Source organism: Berghia stephanieae, chromosome 1 (assembly GCF_034508935.2).
Source record: "Berghia stephanieae isolate SIO BIC M18660-M18661 chromosome 1, UCSD_Bste_1.3, whole genome shotgun sequence".
NCBI lineage: Eukaryota > Metazoa > Mollusca > Gastropoda > Nudibranchia > Aeolidiidae > Berghia > Berghia stephanieae.
In genome coordinates, this window is record NC_088360.1 from 76,573,887 (window position 1) to 76,599,252 (window position 25,366).

The 25,366-nt window shown below is 34.3% G+C and overlaps 1 protein-coding gene across 1 annotated transcript in view; it reads right to left on the bottom strand.

Moving 5' to 3' along the window:
* Positions 1 to 5,606: 5,606 nt before the first annotated feature.
* Positions 5,607 to 25,366, bottom strand: part of LOC144957422 (nardilysin-like) — a 44,390-nt gene continuing 24,630 nt past the window's right edge. The window contains exons 21-32 of the mRNA XM_078888694.1: positions 25,136 to 25,263; positions 24,287 to 24,370; positions 20,762 to 20,828; positions 19,312 to 19,439; positions 18,724 to 18,883; positions 16,943 to 17,014; positions 15,663 to 15,806; positions 14,472 to 14,608; positions 12,901 to 12,991; positions 10,189 to 10,305; positions 9,561 to 9,653; positions 5,607 to 6,046 (exon numbers count right to left, since the gene is read on the bottom strand). Coding sequence (XP_078744820.1) covers positions 5,732 to 6,046; positions 9,561 to 9,653; positions 10,189 to 10,305; positions 12,901 to 12,991; positions 14,472 to 14,608; positions 15,663 to 15,806; positions 16,943 to 17,014; positions 18,724 to 18,883; positions 19,312 to 19,439; positions 20,762 to 20,828; positions 24,287 to 24,370; positions 25,136 to 25,263 — 1,536 coding nt within the window. The 3' untranslated portion in view covers positions 5,607 to 5,731. The remainder of the gene's footprint in view (positions 6,047 to 9,560; positions 9,654 to 10,188; positions 10,306 to 12,900; positions 12,992 to 14,471; positions 14,609 to 15,662; positions 15,807 to 16,942; positions 17,015 to 18,723; positions 18,884 to 19,311; positions 19,440 to 20,761; positions 20,829 to 24,286; positions 24,371 to 25,135; positions 25,264 to 25,366) is intronic.

A 25,366-nucleotide genomic window follows, 5' to 3' on the forward strand; every position in this document is an offset into this window, starting at 1 on the left:
TTTAGATACGACTGGTCGTGTTTGTTACGTAAGTATTTGTTCTCTTTACTTAATAAATGTAATCACACTGATTGTGTTGGAGGTTTTTATTTTGTTGTTAAAATATTCACATATTCATTCTTTATAGTTTATCTATATATTAAACAAATACAGGCCTTCGTTATTTCTAATCAAAACATTCTAGGTAATGACATAACAGGTAATGACATAACATATCAATATTATGAATAGCTTTTGTTGCTGTTGTCTATCTTCTTCTTCTTCTTCTTCTTCTTCTTCTTCTTCTTCTTCTTCTTCTTCTTCTTCTTCTTCTTCTTCTTCTTCTTCTTCTTCTTCTTCTTCTTTCTTCTTTTTTAAAATAAACCGACTTACTCACCCAGAATTATTATTATTATCAATACATATCCAAGAGAAAAAGAGAAAAATATGGTTTGCTACTCTCCTGATCGTCTTGTAGTGCAATTTATTTAATTGTTAATGACATTTTAAAACTTTATAACTTGAATGCCTGATAAAACGTTTTTCTCCATCTCATCGCACACAGCCGTTTATTACACTAGATACCTCACTTTAGTTTTCTACCGCCTCACCCCCAATGGGAACGACCCACCGTCGATGACGGGGAGACCACCGTGTGGTTACGTCATAACAGATGTCCAGAACGTGAAAACTGGCCTATATTTATCCCTGCAGGTAGAATGCACCGCTTGGATTTCATTGTCAGTCAGGCTATAGGACAGATTTCGTAAAATCGTTCATTTTTACACTGCAATTGCTGACCATACACTTCTTCTATATTTTTCTATTTTATATGGATATAACGGCCACATTTTCATCTTCAAGACGCAATTATTTTCATTGATATCAAGAAATGGTGAGTATACTTTATTCTTTCTTGAAAAATGTATATTTTCCTATTTAAAATTAACCTGAAAAATATTTTTAATTGTTTAAAAAATTCAAATTGATGTTATCTGAGTTTTGTTACCCTAACACATGGTAGTAAATATAAGAGTAATAATCCACTTGTAATATAGCATTTATTTCAATGATTTGTAATGACCGGTTTCTGCACAATGAATGTGTAAACACATTTTGTCCAATTCTTTGTTGGCTAACAAAATAGTCCCGTATTCAGACAAACTCCTGAGACATAAGAACACGAGTCCAATTGTGATGATAACGTTATTGTTGTTGTTGTTTTATGGTGATGATGACGATGATGATGATGATGATGATGATGATGATGATGATGATAGCGCAGTAATAGTAGTAGTAGTAGTAGTAGTAGTAGTAGTAGTAGTAGTAGTAGTAGTAGTAGTAGTAGTAGTAGTAGTAGTAGTAGTAGTAGTAGTAGTAGTAGTAGTAGTAGTAGTAGTAGTAGTAGTAGTAGTAGTAGTACACACACACACACTCAGAGAGAGAGAGAGAACGGGGGGGGGGGGGGGGGGGGGGGAAGGGAGGGAGCGCGCGCGTGTGTGTGTGTGTGTGTGTGTGTGTATAAAACTCATGTACTTACATTTTTAGAACGGAACGATTTTTATTGCTTGTTCAGTCAAGTTCTCATGAGTTCTCTGTGAAAATTGAACTTTGAACCTATAACTTTCACACCGATTTGCCATTCCGTCTTCACGATTCGCACCTTCCCTCGATATTCTTCTACATCGCCCGTTGGTACAGTCAACGGGCGTGGGAAAAGAGGGTAGATAGATATATTATGACATCAAAAGCGATGTGATCAAAGGTGGCGGATGATTGTGTAACATCAAAAGCCCGGTGGACTGCGTTACAAGGCCGAAGTTTCGAGAGTATATGTGATTTGAGTGGGAGGGGCTTATTTGACTTTGCCGATGACCGACTGGTGGACGATTGAAATTATAATTGGCCTTTTTCAGCAGCCAATTGGAAATGGGTAATTGTAAACATCTGATTGGCGCCCCATGGAGAGAAATCAGTTTGGAGGTCATGGGATGAAATTGCTGGAGAGGTGGAGTAAATTTGAAATGAATTGAACGTAATTTGGGGCGTTGTCTAGGTGTCAAATAAGACTCTCGCAGACCGGTGATAAATCAATTTTTTTGGCCGCAAATGCTACAGTAAACTTCTTTCTCTATCTTATTTTTGCTAAAAATATTTCAGTGTGGGTATATAGGCGGATTCCATTTTGAATAACGGGCATTTAGAACTATATTTTAAAGGAAAATTATTACGTTATTATTATTAGCAGGCATCTAGGCGATCACTATCGTATTATTACTAACAATCAATAATATTATTATAACTCTTATAATTACAATTATTATTATTATCATCATCATCATCATCATCATCATCATCATCATCATCATCATCATCAATATCAATAATAACTAATGATTTTTTTTCTTAGTCAGATGAATGGTCATACTGAAAACAAGCATTGTCTCAATGCAAATGGCAAATGGACTCTGCCGAATAAGCTGTGAAAGGGCTCAAATGAGATATGTGGTTAAAAAACATTTCATGCAAACTGCTCCAGAATTAGGAAGTGAAGTTCCACCGGTGAAAAAAAGAAAACAGAACGTTGGTTAATTAGATGCTGTTTCTGTGAAATGTAACAATCAGCTGTTCCTTACAATAATCGTGAGGTTTTATGTATGTTAATAAAAAGTATAAAAATGTGTTAAGATCTAGACGTCTATACAAAGTTCAAAGGAATACTTATAACTTATCTTTACCTATGATTGTCAATTTATTTTAAAATAACAGTTCATTTTGATTATCTGATCATTAATCCTCCCCCCCCCCCTCCCATCTTTTTCAATGCCTTTATCACGATTTTTTATTGTCAAAAAATGGATATTATTTATTTTTTACTATTATCATTATTATTAATAATATTATTATCATTATTATATTATTATTATTATTATTATTATTATTATTATTATTATTATTATTATTATTATTATTATTATTATTATTATTATTATTATTATTATTATTATTACAGTGGTGATCAAGAGTAAGATAAATACACTGATATTATATGATTATTACCAGTATTAGTATTACATAGATATCACGTGTTTCAACTGATTCACAATGATCATTTCTGTTATCCACGATGCTTCGGTTGTTCAATAAGCAGACTATTTTCAATAAATTTCCATTTTAAATAGTGTTAGCTATCTGGTCGGCGTCCTTTTTTTTTTTTTTTTTTTTTTTTTTTGTCGCAGCACTGGAGAGAGAGAGAGAGAGAGAGAGAGAGAGAGAGAGAGAGAGAGAGAGAGAGAGAGAGAGAGAGAGAGTGTGTGTGTGTGTGTGTGTGTGTAAGTGTGTGTGTTGGTGTACATAAAACTAATTTATGCAACGTTTTACCACGAAACAATTTTCATTTTACCACCTCAGTTCTCTCTGACAATTGAACTTTGAACCTATAACTTTAACACAGCTAGGTCATTCCATCTTCACGATTCGCACCTCACCGCGATATTCTTTTATGTTGACTCGTGGTACAGTCAACGGGATTGAGAGAAGAAGATAGATATTGAGTGACATCATCAAAAGCCATGTGATCAAAGCTGGCGGATGGTTGTGTAACATCAAAGACCAGTGACTGGTCTACAAGGCCTATCATATTCGTGGGTATGTGTGATTTGAGTAGGAGGAGCTTTCTTGACTTTGCTGATGACCGAGTGGTGGACAATTGAAATTAGAATCATCCTTATTCAGCAGCCAATTGGAAATGGGCAATTGTAAAAAGCTGATTGGACGCTCCATGAAAAGAAAGCAGTTTGAGGGACATGAAAGGAAATTGCCGGAGAGCGTGGAGTGGGGAGGAGTAAATTATATTGAATGAATTGATAGTAATTTGGGGCGTTGGGAAGTTAAATAAAACTCTCGGAAACAGGTGATGAGTCAATTCTTTGGCCGCAAATGATTCAGTAAAATTCTTTATTCTTTCTTTCTTTCTTTTTTTTTTATTTCCTCTCTGTCAGAGTGGACATATATAGGCGAATTCCATTTTTTTTAAACGAGCATTTTGAACGATATTTTAAAGAGAAATGATTGCGTTTTACCAAAATTAGCAGGCGTTTGGGTGATAGCCACTATATTATTTCCATGAAAATGATCATGATCATCATCATCATCATCATTATTATCATTATTATTATTATTATTATTATATTATTATTATTATTATTATTATTATTATTATTATTATTATTATTATTATTGTAGTTATTATCGTCATTATTATTATTATTATTATATATTATTATTATCATTATTATTATTATTATTATTATTATTATTATTATTATTATTATTATTATTATTATTACTATTATTATTATTAATATTATTATTATTATTATTATTATTATTATTATTATTATTATTATTATTATTATTATTATTATTATTATTATTATCATTACTTTATTATTATTATTATTATTATTATTTATTATTATTATTATTATTATTTATTATTATTATTATTATTATATAGTTTAGATCTATACAAACGTCAAAGGAATGTATATAACCTATCTTTTCCTAAGAATTGTCAATTGCCATTACTAAAATCAGTTCGTTTTGATCATTTGATCAACAAACCCCTACAATTCGGTGATTAACGCATTTTTTTATTGCTGTCAAAAAAGGATATTACTGTACAGGTGAGCGGATATCTCAACAATGCTTCATTACAAAACGACTTTGATTATATATTTCTACTCTGTGAATATTGATGATTATTGCAGTATTTCCCATTTATTTGTATAAACTCAGATAACTATGTAATTTTTGATTATATCGTTTGAAGTAATTAAAATTTCTGACCCATTTTTATGGTTATTTCCTATAAAATCTAATCCCAAATGATCTACTAAAATTATATCAAATAAAAGTATGTAGATCACTAGTTATGACTCTAAAATATCTTATTGCTACATCTAATAGCATCTTTACTACGCCACTTTGAACTTGAGAAAAAAATCATCAAAATAGGAAAAATTGCTCAGTCTCCCTTTCGGCACAGGCCGTGACTCACCATCTGTTATGAACTAGCGTCCGGCAAAATTTACCTGTCGAACTAAAGTGAAAGCAGTAAACGGCTGTGCGCATTAAATGCACTTTCTTATCACACATTCTAAGCACATTTTAGGTTCTTGATTGACTCGTTAAAATAAGGATACGGATGAATATAAAAGAAAAATAATAATAAATTTAAAAAAAAACAATTCGGAGAATATGTCTGCCAAAGGCAAACAAAACAACAACAAAAAATGTTAACATGCGTACAGCTGAACTGAGATCAATAGACTGAATATGTATTACATGAGAAAAACTGGCATTCAGATAGAATGAATGGACATCCAGGTAACAAGCACTCTATGGAAACTTCTGTACTACTACTACTACTACTACTACTACTACTACTACTACTACCTACTACTACTACTACTACTACTACTACTACTACTACTACTACTACTGCTGCTGCTGCTGCTGCTGCTGCTGCTACTGCTACTGCTACTGCTACTACTACTACTACTACTACTACTACTACTACTACTACTACTACTATTGATACTGAAGATGCTGCCGATGATGATGATGATGATGATGATGATGATGATGATGATGATGATGATGATGATGATGATGATGATGATGATGATGATGATGATGATGAAATTGAGATTCAATATATAGAATATATCGCCTGCGATTGTGTTATTTAAGATATTACCTCATGTGGAGGAAACGGCTTTAGCTGACTTTTAAATTTGCCAATATCTGTAATGTATTCTGGTCCTTCATCTTTTAAAGGGGCGACAGAGTGACCTTGTTTTGACTCAAAGTATGATTCTGATGTTAATTCTCCCCCTTCTGCTCCTATCTCTGAATTTCCATCTGTATTTAAAGTCATCCAAGGCCTTGTCACATTGGGTACACAAGTCCGCAAGCTTTTTATAAGGGCACTAACAGTCGATCGCTGTTCTTCATAAATTGATCCTCTGTGGCCATTAGAACAAGTTTGACACCCCTCCACCTGTGGTAAATAATTGATGCATAAAATATAATGAAAGTTACTCTGGAAAATAGTATGCACTTCTGTACTTATACAACAACAGAAAATGCTGAACAAACTATGACTTATGTCCAATCCCCCAAAAAATTAAATATATTTTCAACCAACTAATGTTAAATCATTCATACCTGACTTGACTTACTTGACTTAGATGCCTTTCGCGTCTCGACCGAAAGATCGGGTCGCCTTGGCTGTTTCCAGTATTTCCTGTCTGAGGTGTCTCCAATATTGCCGGTCCTCTGCTAGGGTTCTCAGATTTTCAAGGTCCCCTGCCGTTATGAGACTAATGCTTTGTCCAAGTGTTGTGAGGTTTTTGTTTAGGATCACGGGGAGTGTTGTGATCGGTCTTCCTCTGAAAAGGTTCCCGTGTTTTTGGAAGTATCCCGACATGGCTTGGTTTGCTGGTATGTTTTTGTCCCTGCGTAGTATGTGACCGAAAAGTTGCCATCGTTGTTGTAAAATGTCAAGGGAGATTGGTCTTTCTTTTGTGATCTTATAGAGTGATTCATTTGAGATCTTTTTGGGGTATTTGATGTCCAGTACCCTTCTTAGCTGTGTGCGATGGAAGGCATCCAGATGTTCTTCTTCGGATTTTGTCAACGCCCAAGTGCCGCAGTTATACAGAAGTACCGGTTTTACAATAGCATGGTACAGTTTCAGTTTGGTTTTTCTCTTTATTTTGTCACCTCTAATCCATACATTGGTGAGTTTACTGAGTGCGGCGTTTGATAGCTGTTTTCTTCTTTGTACATCCTCGGTGTCTCCAATTAGTGAGCCGACTTTCTTTGTTCTTTTCCATTCCTCTTTGTTCCTCGATATTGTTGTAAATTCGGTTTTATTGGCATTGACTTGGAGGTTATATTTCATGAGGGTATTTTGTATGATGTCTATATTTGCTGGTGTTGATCCAATAAAATCGACATCATCTGCATAGGCGATTTCTCTAGGGATTGCATTCTCAATATGAGTCGTTGGTTTTGGAATGACTTTTCGAACTTCTTTCAGAGCGTGTTCTAAGTATATTGTGAACAGAATCGGGCTCAGACTATCTCCTTGGGGGGTCCCGATGTTACTTTCGAACTGCGTCTGTTTTGTGGCCCCGTATATCCTTGGTTGTATCTTTGTGTTGCTGAGGAGAAATCGGATTATTCGGAGCTCGTCTTCGTCTACTATTTCTGTTAATATCTCCAAAAGTTTTCCTCTGTCGATCGTATCAAAGGCTGCGGACATATCGATTCCGGATATTGTTATGGATATGTTTTCTTTGAGTGCCTTTGCTGCCAACCATTTATGTGTCCATACAACGTCCGATGTGCTTCGGTCTTGGCGAAACCCGCTTTGGCTATGTGATAGATAATTTTCTATTTTCGGTCTAATTCTGTTGAGGACAATAGTTGACAGTGTTTTTCTTATGGTATTCAGTAATGTTATTGGGCGCAGGTTGTTTACGGGTCCTTTCGTTTTTCCTGGTTTTTGTATTGTAATTAGGACACCGCTGTTTATGTCCCAGTCTTTGTGTGTTGAGAATGTTTTGTTCATTATGTTTGCAATGCTCAGATCCAGGGAGAGGGTACCGCATTTCAGCAATTCAGCGGGAATTTCATCTTCGCCTGGGGATCTGTTATTGTTTAGGCACTTTATGCTATTTCTAACTTCAGTTGTTGTGATGCGGTTGTTTAGGTCTCTAGGGTTTCCTGAGAAGGGCGATATTTGTGAGACTTGTTTGTGAAATTTCTGCTGGAAGTGGTCAGTTACAATGTCAAGGATATCGTTGGGATTTGTTGTCTGTTTGCCAAATTTATCCTGTAGTTTTGGGTTCTCGAATGGTTTTCGGTTCAGAGATTTCGTCGCTTTGAACATAGACGATGCGTTATTTTTGGACTTTTCTATGTCTTCCACTTTTTTGTCTAATTCCTCGTTTCTGTGTTTTATTGTAAGTGATCGAATTGAATGCAGTATTTTGTTTCGTTCCGTTTTCAGGTTTATTATTTCTTCCGAGTCTTTCGTGTTTTGTATCCTGATCCTAAGTTCTTTTTGTTGCCGCGATAGATCGTTAATAGCGATGTTAGGCGTTCGATTTGGTTTGTTCTTAGTTGTATTAATAGAGCCTGCACTTTCTTCCCCCGCATATTTCATTGCCGCTTGCGTCTCTTTCCATTCATTGTTTGGATTACTGTTTTGCTTTATTTTCCATAGACTTGAGTTAAGTTCATATTGGTAATGAATGCGACATTCTCGCTCATTTACTATTTTTGCCGTGTTTATTTTGACTGCCGTTTTACCTTTCTGTCTTCGTTGTCTGTACACATTTATGTTGAAATTCGTTTTTACAAGTTTGTGATCGGATGTTAGCAGTGTACCACCGTATGATCGCGAGTTGGTTGAGTAGTGTTTATGGCGGTGTCGACATATGATATAGTCTATTTGGTTGTGTATTGTTATCATTTTGTCTTGGGTTTGGTCTTTCCTTTGTCCTACCCATGTTGTCTGGTGTCTTGATGGGTGGTTGAAAGCACTGTTTGTTATGAAAAGTTTTCTCTGTTCACAGAACTGGACTAATTTTTCTCCGTTATCGTTACGTTTTCCTTTTGAGTATGATCCTAAACATAGTGTGTCACTGTCGAGACGTTTTCCTACTTTGGCATTAAAATCTCCAGCAATTATTAATATTGATTTGTTTCCTATTTTGTTCAGTGTATCGTCTAGGTCTTTGTAAAATTTATCAGTTTCCTCTGGGTATTGTTTTGCGCGTTGACTTGTTGGTGCGTAAACATTTACGATTGAGATAGTGAACGTCTTCTTACCGTGATCGTCTTTGTTATCGTTATTCTGGTTCCTTGAATTGATCTTACACTTAAGCTCAAGAACACATATTCTGTCCGAAACATTCCATTCGTCACTAGTCAAATCCCTGCAGTTTTTATTTATGAGAAATCCACATCCATAGTGAGGTGAACTGGAAGCAAAGCACAGCAGTCTGTGACCATTTATTGTTTGGTCGACGCCATCTTGGATCTTCGTCTCTTGTAAACACAACACATCGATTTTATAACTTTCTAAATCTTGACACAGTTGTTCCTTTCGAATGTTACTTTTAATAGATCTTAAGTTAAAAGTTCCAATATTAAGATTAGTCCACATCAGGTAAAAATTAAAGATTCCACACAGTGAATAAATGGAAACATAAGACTATCCACTGAGCCGAAGCTCAATGTCAACAGGTGTCAGCCATGTTGTCCCTTGATGTCCCTTGACATCATACCTGAAATAGAGATATAATTTGCCTTCCCCCCCCCCCCCCCCCTCCTTTCTCCAATCCGCTTCACCCCTCCCCACCAGCAATTCATATCTATTAAACCTGTTGCACCAATCAACATGCATTCACCCCTGCCATACATAACACATTGTATAAACTGTAAGCAAATGTTACAACAATGTTGCGCTCTCAATGTTTGAGGTTCAATCCTCAGCTTACCATAATGCTTAACTTCCTTTTATTATCACCCAGTATAGTTGTTCTAAACCACTGTATAAGATCCTTCAAAGTTGCTTTTTCGATGGCTTTCAGCTGCAATAAATTCAAGAGAAAAACATTTTGAAGTCTTTCATCTGAAAAAACATATTTATGCTTTTGTTTTAATGCATACATTATATTGGTGTTTCATTACTAAAAAATATATATTCAGAACTATTTAATCATATTTTAAAGATATGATTTTGGACATCTGTTTTCCACTTTTTTGAAGATACGTAAAAACAGCTTTAACCCCCTATTTCTTACTATGCGAGCAATTGTGTTTGTTTTTGTGACTATTGCAGCATATATTACACTTTTTCAGTGACCACATCATTTACAAAATTGCACCAGCAATACTCTCAAGTCTTAAGTGCACATGTTTATCCATATATACAATGACGCAAGTAACCGATTAGAATGAGTATAGCTTGTGGGGTGGCGACAAAAGTCAGCTTCAGTTTAGAGTCAAGTGTAACATAAATGCATTAAACTAAACCGATGTAAACTGTTACAAAATAAACCACAGATGTCAAATGTGGTATAAAGTACTGTATTCTATGGGAGTATATATCACAATCTTATTTACCTCTTTCTGGGACCGATCAAACATGTATGTCTGCTTGACAATCTCTCCCCATAATCGAGAAGACTCATCAACCAAATCCACATCACCAGGTGAATGGTTTGCAATGCCATTGCCAAGCTACAAAAGGATAAAACAAGAGATTAAAATGCATCGTTCAATAATTCAAAACACAAAAATAACAAAAGAAATCTTCTTTCTGATTTGCTGATTGGCAGCATGTTGAAAAAAAACAAATTGGTTGGTCCCTAGCTCCGATTCTAAAGTTGTTTTGGTAAACTGGAATCCCAAAGAAGAAAACAAATATCCATATCAGTGGATTATCTCTGATTCCAATGGTCTAACAATTTACTAGCACTTTTCATTATAATATAGTCCAGTATCATTTTTTATCAAGCACATTCCTAGTTGCACAATCCTGAATGCCCTATATAATGTTCATTTTTTAAAAAATCAGTATAGTAATATAAATATACAAAAAGTTAATATGACTATGTAGGATGAATGTAACGACATGTGAAATTATCAAATCTTACACAAATTTTTGCTTTTCACTAGCAGAAAAATAGCGCCGTATATACTAACTTCTTAGAGGCCTAGGGTGACTAGCAAGAGCTCACAAGCAGGTTGATGAGGGCAGCTGAAGCGTACGGAAGGAAGCTCAGTAAAGAAAAGAGAAAGACGCTAGTTAACTGCACGACGGACACAACGCATATAATAATAATACTAATGGGTGATAAGACTATGGAGAGCTCATTCAAATACCTAGGTGCCACATTAACATCTGATGGTTAGTTAACTCAAGAAGTCAAAAACAAATTTTCAGTAGCCACCTCTGCCTTAACAAAACTGGAAAAGATCTATAAGAAAAAATGCATCACCTTTCCAACTAAACTTATACTGTACAAGCCTTTGGTGTTGTCCATCCTGTTATATGAATGCGAGAGATGGCCTTTACGGCAGAAACCACAAAAAGAATTCAGACATTTGAAAACAAATGCATGTGGAGACTTCTTGGAACTCCGTGGAAAGAACCTAAGACCAACGAATATGTACATGGTCAATTTGAACACTTGTCAGGCCTCAAAGAACCTTTGCTTGCTATTGTCAAAAGAAGGAAATTGTCATGGTTTGGCCATGTAACCCACCGTACTTGCCTCCCAAAGACAGTTGTGCATGGAACCTTACAAGGAGGAAGGAAAAGAGGAAGATGACCAAAATGCTGGATGGACAGCATCAAGGATTGGACACGTTTAGACAGGACAACCATGATAAGGAAAGCAGAGGACAGGACTGGTTGGCGAAACTGCACTTCTGTCTCCTCTGCGATCATTACGTTCAAGAGAATGAGGTGAGGTGAAATGAGGGTGACTAAAAAATACATTTCTGACTTACATCAAAGTCATTCACGTCAGTGCCAGCTTTACTAATTGGACTGCTAGGCCTTTAATTAAATCATGCATGGATTATTCAAATGAAAAAAAAAGGTTTGTAACGTTCGTGGGGTGTAATTGTGCGTGTATGAGGGGGGTATATTTGTGCGTGTGTGAGGGGGGAGGGGTGTATGTGGATGTTGTGGACGGTTGCGAATTAAATTTTATTTAAAAAGTGATAAGTTGCACTGCAAATTCTTAAACATTTTGACTTTGGAGCCAAAAAGAATGACACTCTACTTGCAACCTACAGGTAAAAGGTTTGAAACCCTTCAGTACGTAGTGTAAAGTAAGCCCTTGGAAAAGGCTCTTTACTCACATATTCTCATAAACTCTGGTGTAAAATGGGTAAGTGGCCAGTAACAGTGGTATCTCTGATGAAAAGAAATTGCAAAAAAGCGTCTTTCCTGGTGTATTCACGGGTTTAATGTTGCTTTTGACTTTAGATCCCTTGTAAAGTACTTTGAGCACATTAAGTGGATATTGCGCAATATAGTCTAACTAGTTGGTTTATTGTGTGATTTTTATACTCAATGATAAGATATATTTGTGTCCAAGAAATGGAATTTTCAAGATATATCACCATATCCTGAGTCAATAAACTTATACAACTTTAATGCAACGGAACATTCTGTGCAATTGCCACTAGATGTTTAGGGAAGTGTACACAAACCCTATAAAGATATATGTTAGTTTTTTTTTGTTTTTGTTTGTTTGTGTATGTACGTGTGTATGTGTTTCGTTTTTGTTTTTTTCAAAATTAAAAAAATTGGCTCGTCTCAGCTATTTCATAACCAATTTACAAATATGTTAGTTTTTATTACTAATTTTCACCTTACCATATTTCCCCATTAAATATTGGTACTTTGTCTTTTTAACAAAAATCTTTTAAATCCTGATTTCCCTTAAATGCATTTTTTCTTCATATTGAAACCCAGAATTGAGACAATAACCATTCCATCTCCATTGGACTATTGCAATTATTTCAATTAATGCAAACATTGATCAAACGCTTTGATTATACTAAGGCACTAGAGTGTTAATTCTTGAATTCTTTTTACACCAACAACAGAACGAATAGGTATTTGCCATACGATATGTAGTATCGTAGTGCAAATGATTTGTATAAAAGAGAATTGTTCATGTAATTGAGGAGTTGAAAGGAATATTGTTTAATATTTTTAAAATAACTAAAATCTCATAGCCAGTCAACACATTATATTATATCGGCAAAATAATAAATATCATAAGGAAAAGTAATAAGGGAAAAACAAGAAAATACCATCTCTTCAAATTTGGATTCAGACATTTCCTCCAAACTATGATCAAAATTTTTCAAAAATATGTTGATCATTTCGTCTATATTTGCCATCCTGAATTTGTTTTAAAGGAGAAAGAACAAATGCGGTTTAGTTTAATAGTGGGTGCATTCCAGATATATAAATTTAAAAATCACCTAAAGAAAGAAAAAATAAAACAAAATGAAATTAATAAAATATATAACTTCAATTTAAATAGATTTTTTAAATACATGAGCAAACCCAAATTTCTGATCGATGTTAAAGGTAATTGAATATAGCAAAGTTATGGTAGAATAGTTGATTTTTTATAACAATACAAATGCCAACTGATTTAGGGCCTTGGGATTTTCTACAATCTAAACAATACTTATAAGGTTTTTCAAAGCTTTCTTGATTGCAAAAATGTTAAAGTGGTGTGTAAATTGTAATTTAAAACATATCTTTGTTTAAACTACTATTTAGTAGCCTAAGGCTTGGTCTTCAATTTGAAAACAGCTTTAGAGGCAAAATATAATGTTTTTATAACAACTACAATCGGTACAACAAAATGAAAGTTTTGCAAAAAGAACACTATGGTAGTGTGTGGATGAAACTTAATATTCTCCGTTTCCTAAAAAAAAAACCTAAGCGTGAACACAAACTTTCGCCAAATATCTGGATTTGAATACGTGCATATTTCTTGATGTCAATAATAGAAAATATGAATGACATTGTCATTTTCTTTTTCTTTCTTTTATGACTCAAAAACATTAAAAGAGCATGAAAGTTTGATTTCGTTCTCCGATGTCCTTTTATTAGTGTAAAGAACACATCAAATATGAGCATGTTTTACATCAAATGTGAGCACGTTTTTCTGCCTCTTGACAATGAACAATTAATTTGAATTACCTAGCATTTGCACTTCTACCACTTTTGATTCTTATTCAAATACCTTTTTCTTACTAAACACTATGCCAATATTCTGTTTCCAAGCATCTTTTGTATCACGTCCATAAAAAAAAGATATAGGCCTATGCCATCTGCTTGTCTATTCTCATGGTCACACTGGTATACCAAATTATTCGTTTTATTATTATTAAATTTTATTTCAACCTTTTAAATGGAAAAATAAGCAATGAAGTGAACAATTACAACCAACACCATTCTGTGGCTAATTTTTTCCATCTAATACATTTTAAGGAGGCTTGTTCGACAATTCAGACGTATAAGAGGTTTGAAACATGCTTTACTTTAAAGATTTTTTTTTTCTTGTGAGTACCCACTAGTCACCTTTATTTTACCATCTCAGCACACTCCCTCTTAAGGTCATAAATCTGATGCTTAATGAATTTGAAATATATTTAATATTGATGAGATGCGGAGTATCTGTTTATCTACATATAGGGGGAAAAAACACATGTTTCTTTACTAGTATTTGAGCCATTGTAAGAGGAGAAAAGCGCCATTTATAATAATATGTTATATTATTTATATTTATATGTTTTAAAAAGATATTGAGATGTTCATTGAATTAAGATCAGGTTTTAATCTAAAAGGATTAAAATCGTTTTACTTAAATCTTTTGGCCTGGCTCTCCACAGCCACCACAAATCCCAGCACACCATGAGTCATGGTGGACTGACAAAACACGTTGTATCCCAGCTGGTGCTCTGTTCTGAGATTGTTGAATAGTGGCTCTGACATTGCTGCCTTGAAAACAGAAAATGTCATATGGAATGTCAAAAGGATAAAAATGTATTTTGCTGATTCAAACGATTTTATTGAGTTCAATTGTAGAGAATTAACGCATCATGTGTAATTTTTATATTCTTTTTTAAAAATCAATTTTAGGATGAGATGGTTATAAATAAAGTTGCAAGGGTTATATTATAGTCATGCAAAGAATACATACATTTATGCATGTTGTCTTTTCGTTTTGGTCAAAACAGTGATTGATCAAGGTATTAGTATATTGGAAAAGTGTTGCCAATTGAATGGCTTTCACAATCCATTCAGTAATTGTAGCCAGTGTCAAAGGGAGATGCTATGTGAGGGGTAGGTGATGCAATACGTTGTGAATCAAAGCTAAATTGTTCATCCTGTTTATGGTATTCTTAGTTACTTGGAAACACAATCAAAGTTCCAAGGAATTTGTCAGTTGTGATTATTATTAAATTAAATGTAAAGCAATATCACTTCAGTGCAATCACCTAACCATTCCATAACGCCAATTCTACAGTGGTTTTAACAAGATTGACTGTGATTTTAAAAATGCATATATTTTGCTTGCACAAAACAATTTTCTTTCTATCGAATTAGACTCTATCTTAATACATATTGCGATGATTTCATTTAGCTTGTTAAGTAATGTTGTTGGTTTTTAAGTGAAAGAGCGCTTTGACTGATTTATACCTAATTTCATGTAAAACCCTAACAGCCAGTCCATCAAATGTTTTAAGAAGCAAAATATTTGCACATTTCACACTTGTATAGCAGATTCGGATTACCTGGTGTTTTGTTTCCACCTTGATCACTGAGTGATATTAGACATGAATACAGTAGAGGGCGAGGGAGAAGGAATGATTGAACAGGGAAATAATTAAGTGGAGATGAGAGTTGATACTCACTCTAAGTAACAGACAAAAAGCCATCCCCAATTTTCTTTTAATGAATGAAAATTAAAGAGGACGGGGTGGTAAGAAACACATTGAAAAGATAAAATTGTAAGAAAGAAAGAATAATTAAAAACTACAATATGGCTTACTGCTAGCATTTCATTCAGGAAAGAGTTAAAGAATGTTCCAAGTCCTTGCTGGTAGTATTGTATTACACATGAATTGGCATCCTCTTTGTTAATGGTTGGGGCAGAACACTTGAACTCTCCCTGAGGTAACTCCATCATATTAGGCTGGTAAAAAATAGATCTTTTAATAATTCAGATGTTTATTATTACTTGAACGCATACAGAATTAAAACAGTTTTAAATTTTGGGTAATGTCTGCAATGTTTCAAGGTCCATTTGGGGTATTGGTTTTAAGTTGAGGTGTATTTCCCTCAATTCTTAATTGAAAGTGGAGGTTTGAATCTTTGTTGTTTTTTTTAGAACTGTTGAAAAACAAAGTACATCTTGAATTGGCGGGTAATCGAATTGTCTCTTCTCATAATATTATGCACAACTAGTTTCCACCTGACATTTTGAATATGGACGAATAACGATATTCTTTTGCATTGTTTTTTTTTTTAAAGAAAAAGCAATTATCATTGTGATAGGGTATGTGTCAATCCTATCAATGTTATGTTTTTCTGTCCATTGAGAGCAATTGGTTTCTGTGTCTCCTGTAATTATCAACGCATACGTCACATGGTTGTACAGTTGTACTCACTTCGCCACACTTGTATAATAATCATTTTGTTTTAATTTTCACCTTGCCCACTACTCATTTGTCTGTTTATTTATCGTCATTTCTAATTGTTGCTTCATACTCCTGATATCTTCTTTGCTGTAAATTATTACACTATCCTTTAATCTTCGCTAATACTACTCCATTACTGTTTGTTACAATTTGTCATATATAATGACCAGATTATGTTTGAATAAAATTATCTTGACTGCTATTTATTCAAGACAACCACCAAACATCTAACATTCAAAGCGTATTGTAGAAAAAAAAATTGTGTCCCTGCATTAAACGCCTCCAAAAGTAATAGAATGTAATGATTTTTATCTTCTCTGAGTGCACTGGGTATATAATGAAAAGGTTTATTCTGAAGAGGTAAAGAGGATATTCTTCCTTTCTCCTTACCCCCCCCCCCCAAACTCTCCCCATATACGTCTCTCCCTGCTACTTTGATTATCTAAATGTAATTCTTTTTCTCATCATTTTAATGTTTTGTTTGTCTCCCGAAGAAGGCCGAGAGCCGAAACGTAGTTTAATTTTCTTGTGTTCCACAATAAGGAAGAAATAATCTATTTTAATTTTCTTTAAAAGTTACTTACAAAAAATGCTGGAAATTATAAATTAAATCTCCCCTTCCTTTACTTACCTTTATCAGTTTATCCAGAGGAATGGCTTTCTTCACAACTTTTGATGCCACTTTCCCAATATCTTCAGCATCCTGCAAAAGTTTGTGCAGATACATGATGTCAGACAACTAGTCTGTTTTGAAAGATTGCTGTTTTTATTAGATAATTCACAAATGCCCCCTATAAGATTGGCATCACGGGTTTTACAATGTTGTACGTTGCAGTTGACAATAACAGTCGAAGGCACTGGTGAACAATGTGCAAGGGGAGATGATTGTTTTGATTTTGGTACTTTATTGAAAATAACAATAATTATTGATCAATAGATTGGAACCCAAGAATAAATAAGACAAGGGAATGAATTCAGACCGTGAGCAGAAGTAGATCCAAAAAGATATATTTCCACATGACTAATTTGATACAACTTAAAAGACCAACCAAGTTAAGGACACAGTATTCTCACCAAGATTGCTGAAAGACCTTTGTGGAATTTCATCCAGATAAAATCCAAGTGTCAAAAATAACAAGTAATATTAAGCTAAAAAAATCTGGCTACCTCATTCATGACAAATTCTTAAAGAAACTAAACATGCAAAACACCTAGAGAAGTTGTTATTGATAAGAACCTTCAAAACAGAATCATATATTTAAGAAGACAAATTCATACCAATGTTTTCTCATACGAAAGACACCAGCTGTCGAAAATCAAATAAAGAGAACTGGGATAAATCCGTGGGTAAACGGATAGTGGACTATGATCGTTCGGTTTTGGAACCATGTCATAAAAACAAGTTTAAAAAAATAAGTACAGAAAATGCAATGAATTAAATGAATATAACAGTAACAGAAAAATGCTGTACGATATTATAAAAATAACTTGTTATTCATGCGTGGTAAAACAAACGCATACTTGATACAGCAAGGATTGTTACCATATCATGAAGTACAGGTTATGCTAAAGTAACAATTGTACATAGGATTAAATGGCCTCATAGAGATACCATAGATCAATACCAAATGAAATCTAATAAATTAAATACATACAAGGCAGTTGGTCAATCAAACTTTAAACCCAATATTTTGTAAAATTTAATTATGATGCAAATTTTAAAATTACTATTTATGATTATACGCAACATTTAAACTACTTTAGTGGCATTTTTTTTATAACTCATGATAGTTTTTATCATTCTTTGTAAAAGAATAACTGCACTGCTCTAATTCTCTCGTGTGCACAGGATTGAACAAATATTGGTTTTGGCTTTATTGATATCAAAATAAATAAAAGGTTATGTTTTGGGACTAGATCCTTTTTCTTCTTAATAAGTAAACTATTAGTCAGAGTAAAATTTGTTTTGAATAACTGAGGATGCTTTCCTGTGTTTATTGTAATATAATGAGCAGGAGAATCATGTGACCAGATTTATTACACAAATTCCATAAAAGTGGGATATAAAAGCTATGATGAGGCAGTGGGTGCTCATTACATGAGCGGCAAGCCTTGTTGTAAAAGATTTCCAATGATAAGTCATGAAAAAAAAACACAAATAGATTTCACTACCACATTAATCATATTGTACAAGTGGGTATTTCAACTTATTATTTCTTTCAAACATGTTCTCAATAAAAGGGTAGTGGGCCACATGATTAACAGTGGAAAAAAATAGTATGTGATTGTAGTTTGTAAAATGTACAATGTTCCTGTAATTATATGAATAATAAAAGCAAATACAACGAAAAAAAAAAACAATAGCAATAATAACAACGACAATAACAATAACAACAGCAATAAGCAACCTACCTGCGTCTTTATGTTGCCTATGACCAGTCCCTCAATGAAAAGACTATAATGGAATTCAGTAACAAAAACTTTGAGAGAATCAAGTGTAATTTTATCCAACTCATCATACCGCTCTAAAATGGACGAGTCCTTCTGCTCCAATAGACTGTATCGCAAAGCCCTGGATTTGAATAAATATGGCTTACTTAAGATAACTATCTAATTGTAACTAAATACTACTGCTACTTCATCTTCTGCAAGACTGCTTAATTAAGCTTGGAAAACTAGGTTTTAACGTTTTGTTTTTCATAATAGTTAGCGGAACAAGAAATAACCTTCTGACAGCACCACCTTTTTAAACTGATCTGTGAAACCTAGTATGTTATCACTATAATCTTTGAAGCAGGATACCCCCCCCCCCCCCCCCCACTTCCACACACACCTTCCTTCACCATGTCAACTCCCACCCCTGGCCCCCTTCCCACACACATACACCAACTTACAAACATGCGTGTGCACAAACGCACACACACACAAACACACACATACACACACACACACACAGACACACACAAGGCGTGGAATAGGATTAAAATTGGAAGACTCTACCTTGCTAGCTCAAGTGGCTTCATGAGCTCATTAATGTAAATTTGCTGTAGATGTTTCATCACTGATCTGAAGTCATCTTCATTTAAATCAAGGTTCACAAAAGCGTTTAGCATATTTGCTACCACAAGCTTTAGTAAGATTTTAAAAAGAACAGACAATGAATTAGCATATAAACTGAATGTGTGGTTTTAGTCCTTAGTGCTAAATAAAAATTGCTTTTAAAAAATGATAAGATTGTAATTATGTGTATAGAGATCCAATTATTGATTGTGGCACATCTCAATCGTGTTATAATTATTGCCCATATAAATCATATTATCTAACCCTAACCCTATCAATTTTTGCCCATGCACGTTTCTCTTATATTGATGGGATGGAGAAGAAAAATAAATGGCCATGGCAGAAGTGAAAACAGAAACCACAATCATAAGCATCAAAATCACACACGCATGATTCCAAAATAGGGCTATGGTATTCAACATTTGCATATCACACCATACGATTTTGTGCAAAACATTCACTGAGATGACTACAACAGAATGCATTAAGCTAATGAATCATAATATTTGTGTTCGATAAAATAAGTGCATTTTCTAGCCCCACTTTTCAAAGCCCACTCTGCAATTAAAAGGGATTCTAAATCAGTTACTAAAACAACTTCATTGGCCGTGTTCAGATTGTGACAACAATCAAAATGAGAATCTTGCCATTGACTTTCAACGTCAATTGCATTTTATATTATCTCATAGGTTTGCAAAGTGATTTGACACATTAAAGAATACATGTTATTTGACACATTTGGCATACATGAGTGACCTTTTCTTTATCAACTAATATAAAGATCTGAACATTTATCAACTAATAAATTGTGTATCGATTTACATAGCAAAAACATTTTTTCTCAGTTTAAGGAGTAACGAAAACTATCAAACAAAAGATATCAAAACCCTTGTTTAGTATGATATTTAATATCATAATCTCTACAAATCTCATTTAACATCTAGCAACGCCCATGGCGTTCACCCTTGACAATGTTAACAATAAACAAATCTTTCAATCTCTTTATCAACGTCCGTCTGTGGAATCTTTTCCCTGCACATGGAGAAAAATGACTTGATTTCCAATCTTCTGTTTCTAACAATTCCTGAGAGAGGGACGATGGTGCTGTGTTTTGTGTGTTTTTAAGATAAAACCAAAATAAAATTATCTACGGAGCATACCTCGTAACTTGATCAAAGTGCCATTTTTTAAAACTATAAATTCAATTATTATCATCTACATTACCATTTTGAGACAATTAAGACATTTAAAGAATTCAAATTTCTATCCTTTTTGCATAAAATACATAAAATGCATAAAGATATAGGTTTGACAAAAATCAATAGTGTAACACTTTTTAAAATGGCATAACTCAGAGGTACAAACTCATACAAAATACTTATAAAGTTACCTTGATTTTTTCACTGTATCCACCTATTACAAGAATTATCCCTTCTGGCGTGCCTTCCACGAAATATCTGGAAATGATTGAACCAACTACTAATTAGTAAATAGGCCTACTTCATTCAAGATCGAAAGTCGTAACCCATTGAGCAACCCAAATTGATTTGCGAAATGGATTTCAATTTATTTTCTTTATTTTAAGATGGAAATCCAATTTTATCTCTGAAAATATTTAAACATATCTCATATCCTTTCCAAGATTTAATGACATTATATATCCTTTTATTCATATATTGATAAATTAAAGCGGTACCTCAGCTGTTAAACCTGAGACATCAAAGCCGAAAAGGGAACAGTCTTATTGAGTAACGGTAGTTAAGTAAAGCATAGAATCTAAAGGCAAGCATATTGTGATAATACTGCCATTCCTCATTATTCGTCTTTACTGCTTGAGTAAGACGTTTCTCCTGGTTTGTTTAACATCATGTCTCTCGGTGTTTGTTGCTTTAAAGTGTTTAATATTATTTCAATCCAAATGTGTTTAAGTATGTGTGGTAAAGTTTAGTTCTATCAATTGTTTAAATGTAATAAAGTTGTTTCTTTCCTCTTATTTATACCAATAAAAGCAAATTGTTCGCTGCTCTCTGAAACCAGAGTTTCTTCCTTTTTCCTTTCTGTCTTGTTTACAGTGTGTTCAGTCCTCTATTCTACTTGATGCGCTTGGCGGAGTCCTTAATAATAACGTCCATGACATTATGAAACTCCATCAAATATCACTTTGTATAAAACAGCAATTAAAGTAAAAGCAATATCCATTCGGTCAATTTCAGTCCTTTTTTCCGCCCAATCAATGATTGCCTCAAACAGCGTCCATTCAATGATGATACTTTTCCGCGGATCCGCGGAAATCCGCGGTTTTCTTTCCTTTCCTCGGTTTTCCTCCTCAGATCCTTAGATGTTGGTAGTGTAGAGAACAATCTGGAATTGAAGGACATTTTCATTGGCAAAGTCACTTCAGACACTCTCAAAAGTTATGAGTAGAGAAATGAATTATTCATTACAGTCTCGAGGGCATACAGGCATTGTGCTAAACATCTGCTTGTAACATTGCCTCTAAACAATCCACTAATAGTCAGTCTTTCAGCCTTAGATCCAGAGGCTCCCTGTCATAGTGTCATTGGCAAAGCCTTAAACACTCTAGCTAGTCATTTTGGGCATTATTTATCTCAAACGGAAATGGAACTTGTTTTGGTGGAAATAAAAAATTTTGTCATAACCAAGAAGGACTTTAATGGGGAAAGGGTTGATTTGTGGTGGAATAGAAATAGTGACTTTCCTATTCTTCAAAAGCTGGCTAGGGCTTGCTTATCCATATTTCATGGCCCACAGGTAGAGGGTTCCTTTTCTAAAATGAAGGATATTCTTAAAGACAAGTGTGGCAACATGAATATTTCAACATTCTCTGCCATACAGACGGTGAAGTATTCTTTGAAAGCAAGAAATGCCACTGCCCTGGAATGCTTCAAAAGAAAAGACATAGATCACAGTGAAATTGATCCTGTCCTGAAAAGTTGCATTAAAAAATCTCGCAGCAAGTATCATGCTGAGTTGCAAAAACAGAAAGAGGAAAAGGAAAGAAAAAGACAAATGTTTGATCAAGCAATTGTAAAGGCGGAAACAAAAAAGCAAGCAAAGGCAGTCCGGGAGAAGGCAATTAAAACAGCCTATAAGCATCATATAAAGAAGCACTCCAAACAGGTTGGCCCCCCACCTAGAAAGAGGCCCAAAACACACTAGTACTCTTCAAGTACTCAAAAGAAGTCATCCTGCCTACTTTCCTGTGGTGCAAGAATGTTCTAGGTGAGTTTTCCGGTTTTTTCCGAGACTTTTCCTCCTTTATGACTTTTTGTGAGTATCATCACTGATTCATCATTTCAATAATGGTATATGGCACATTCTGGCATCGGTTCAAAGGATGTTGAATTGGACAATATCTAATTATTTCAACATTAACGATATCTATGACTACAATAAACAAAACTTCCATTAAGCTGTTGAACTAACAATTTCCTTAAAAATTATTTTTGTGGTTCATTGCTACAAGAAGCGGGGTGAAGAAGGAGAAGAAGAAGAAGAAGAAGAAGAAGAAGAAGAAGAAGAAGAAGAAGAAGAAGAAGAAGAAGAAGAAGAAGAAGAAGAAGAAGAAGAAGAAGGAAGAAGAAGAAGAAGAAGAAGAAGAAGAAGAAGAAGAAGAAGAAGAAGAAGAAGAAAAAGAAGCAGAAGAGGTATTTACCCGACAGTTAGTTCGATCTAATGCCCCTATACATTACTGTGAGTCTGTTTAAAAAAGAGTAGTCCTTCAGAGACATTGGGCCCATGAGCCGGAGTTTATCCCAGTTTCTATAGCAAGAAATGGACAATAGCAATTGCTTGTTATCCTTTGGACAGCAAAGTACTTTCTGCCTGATCTAACAGGTCCAGCTACCCAATCACTACTGGATGGACAGAAAAAAGCTCGACTGAACCCGGAATCGATCTTCGTCCCTTTGTGTGTGAAGTGAGTGCTCTACCAACTAAGCTATCGGGACCCCTGTGAGTCTGTTAGTTCTACAGTAAACGTTTTTCACATTCATACAAACATTAAACTTGTACAGACAAAGCCGAGGACATGAGAGTAGTCTCCACTATTCTGAAAATGTGAAAGTGAAAAATTGGCGAGTAGACAATGGTGCAAGACAAAAATCAGCAAAGGTGTTTATGATAATAATATGGTGCCAGATAAAGGAGAAAGATTACTAGTTAGGTGTGCTTCCGTTATATCACAAAGGTCATCTGACAGCTGGTACAACCTAATGCCCATATTTTTTAAATAGAGCATGTGAGTGCTTGAACTCAAATCTCCACTTTTACACACACATTGCACACAAAAAGGCAAATAGATGAGAATATGCATCATTATGCACCATAATTAAGAAACAGGAAAGTAAAAAATTAGGGAGTGAGTATTACAAGAAACGGGTTTACCCAACTTTTGGGTAATGTCAGTGGTTCAATTGTAACCCATTTGACGGTAATCAAGAGGTCTTGACCACAAGATGCAAACCTCGTACTAGATTGCCCAGAGACAAAACTGGAAGGGGGGTTTGAAACCATCAACACATGTGATGATGACTTCCGAACCTGGATTGATACCTTGAATATAGAAGTGTAGCCGAACGATACTACTAAGAGGTCTTGTGATTGATTCCCAATTGCATAATGCTTATTTTAGGGACGAGTTTTACTTGCTTTTTCTTCAATTTCGCCCGGCAATGTAGTACAACATGCACCTGATTATATGTTTGCCTTGCAACAATGCAAACTTCTCAATTTTTCACCATCACAATTTTACAAGATTTACGGTTGTTAATAAGATAATATTTTCAAGACATGGACACAAATTAAGAATTAAAATATAATTAATGAGTCTCTAGTCTTTTGAGGTTTAAATAACAATTGTGATTTAAAAAACAAAAACAAAAAACAAACTTACTCATAGCCAGCCAGTGTGGCATTATAAAGAATCTCTGTCAGTTTTTGAAGAAGCATTGTCAAGTAAATATCCCCCAAGGCAAGACTTGAAATAGAAAACAGAAATGAAAAAATAACTCGGTTTAATTATCATTATCTTAAAATAAAGAGATTAAAATTTAAATTAAATTTCATCCGGGGAACTTTGTCACGGTGGCATAAAAAAAACCAACGTTTGACCACGACTCCTCCAGATGCCCTCACAATGTCTCATTTGATGTCTCACCCCCTGAGTAATATCATTAAAAGTAATTTTGCCATTTTCTATCACAAGGTCTTTTAGTTTGACCATCAAACTTTTCAAGCTCATACCTGCTTCAGATCATTTTCATTAAGTTAAATTGAAAGTTTTATTCAACATTTGAAGCAGATGAGAGATCTTGGTTTTGTCAATGGAAATGTTTCTTGTAAAGAAAGAAAATCAAAAATACAAGTTTTAAAAGAAGTTAAAACGAGGGAGGAAGCTCTCTCAAAAAATATATAAAATCAAGCAACATGTTTTAGCAGGATTGCAATGCAAGGTGCTATCGATATCTTCAAGAATCACCACGTCAAATCATCAAAATTACACACACCCACTCCAGTTAAAAAGTAACAATAAAGGGATTTCGTGGACGGAAGTTAGTCCAAAATATGCAATCGTAGTCTCTGATCATGTTTTTGTGACACTGAAATCTTTGATTCTAAAATATATGACGAAAAAAATGGATGATGATTAATGGTCATCTGTGTAAGGAATACACAAGCATAATCAGGACATTTGGCTTATAAACGAAGAATGTCATCATTAGGAATATTTGATTCTACTTACTTTTTGCTAGACTTTGAAATGATAGGGCTAATCAAGTTGAAGTAAGCATAAGCTTTTGGTGTGGAGAATTGGCTATCTTTTTTGTACCACATGCGACACCCATCCTTGTTATACAAGACAACAGGATACTTCAAATATAAAATGGAGAAAAAATATGAGAGGTTTGTATTTCGGATTTTTGGGATGGGGTTTCAAAAACTGAAAGTCTTCATGGGCTAAAACTGCTTTTAC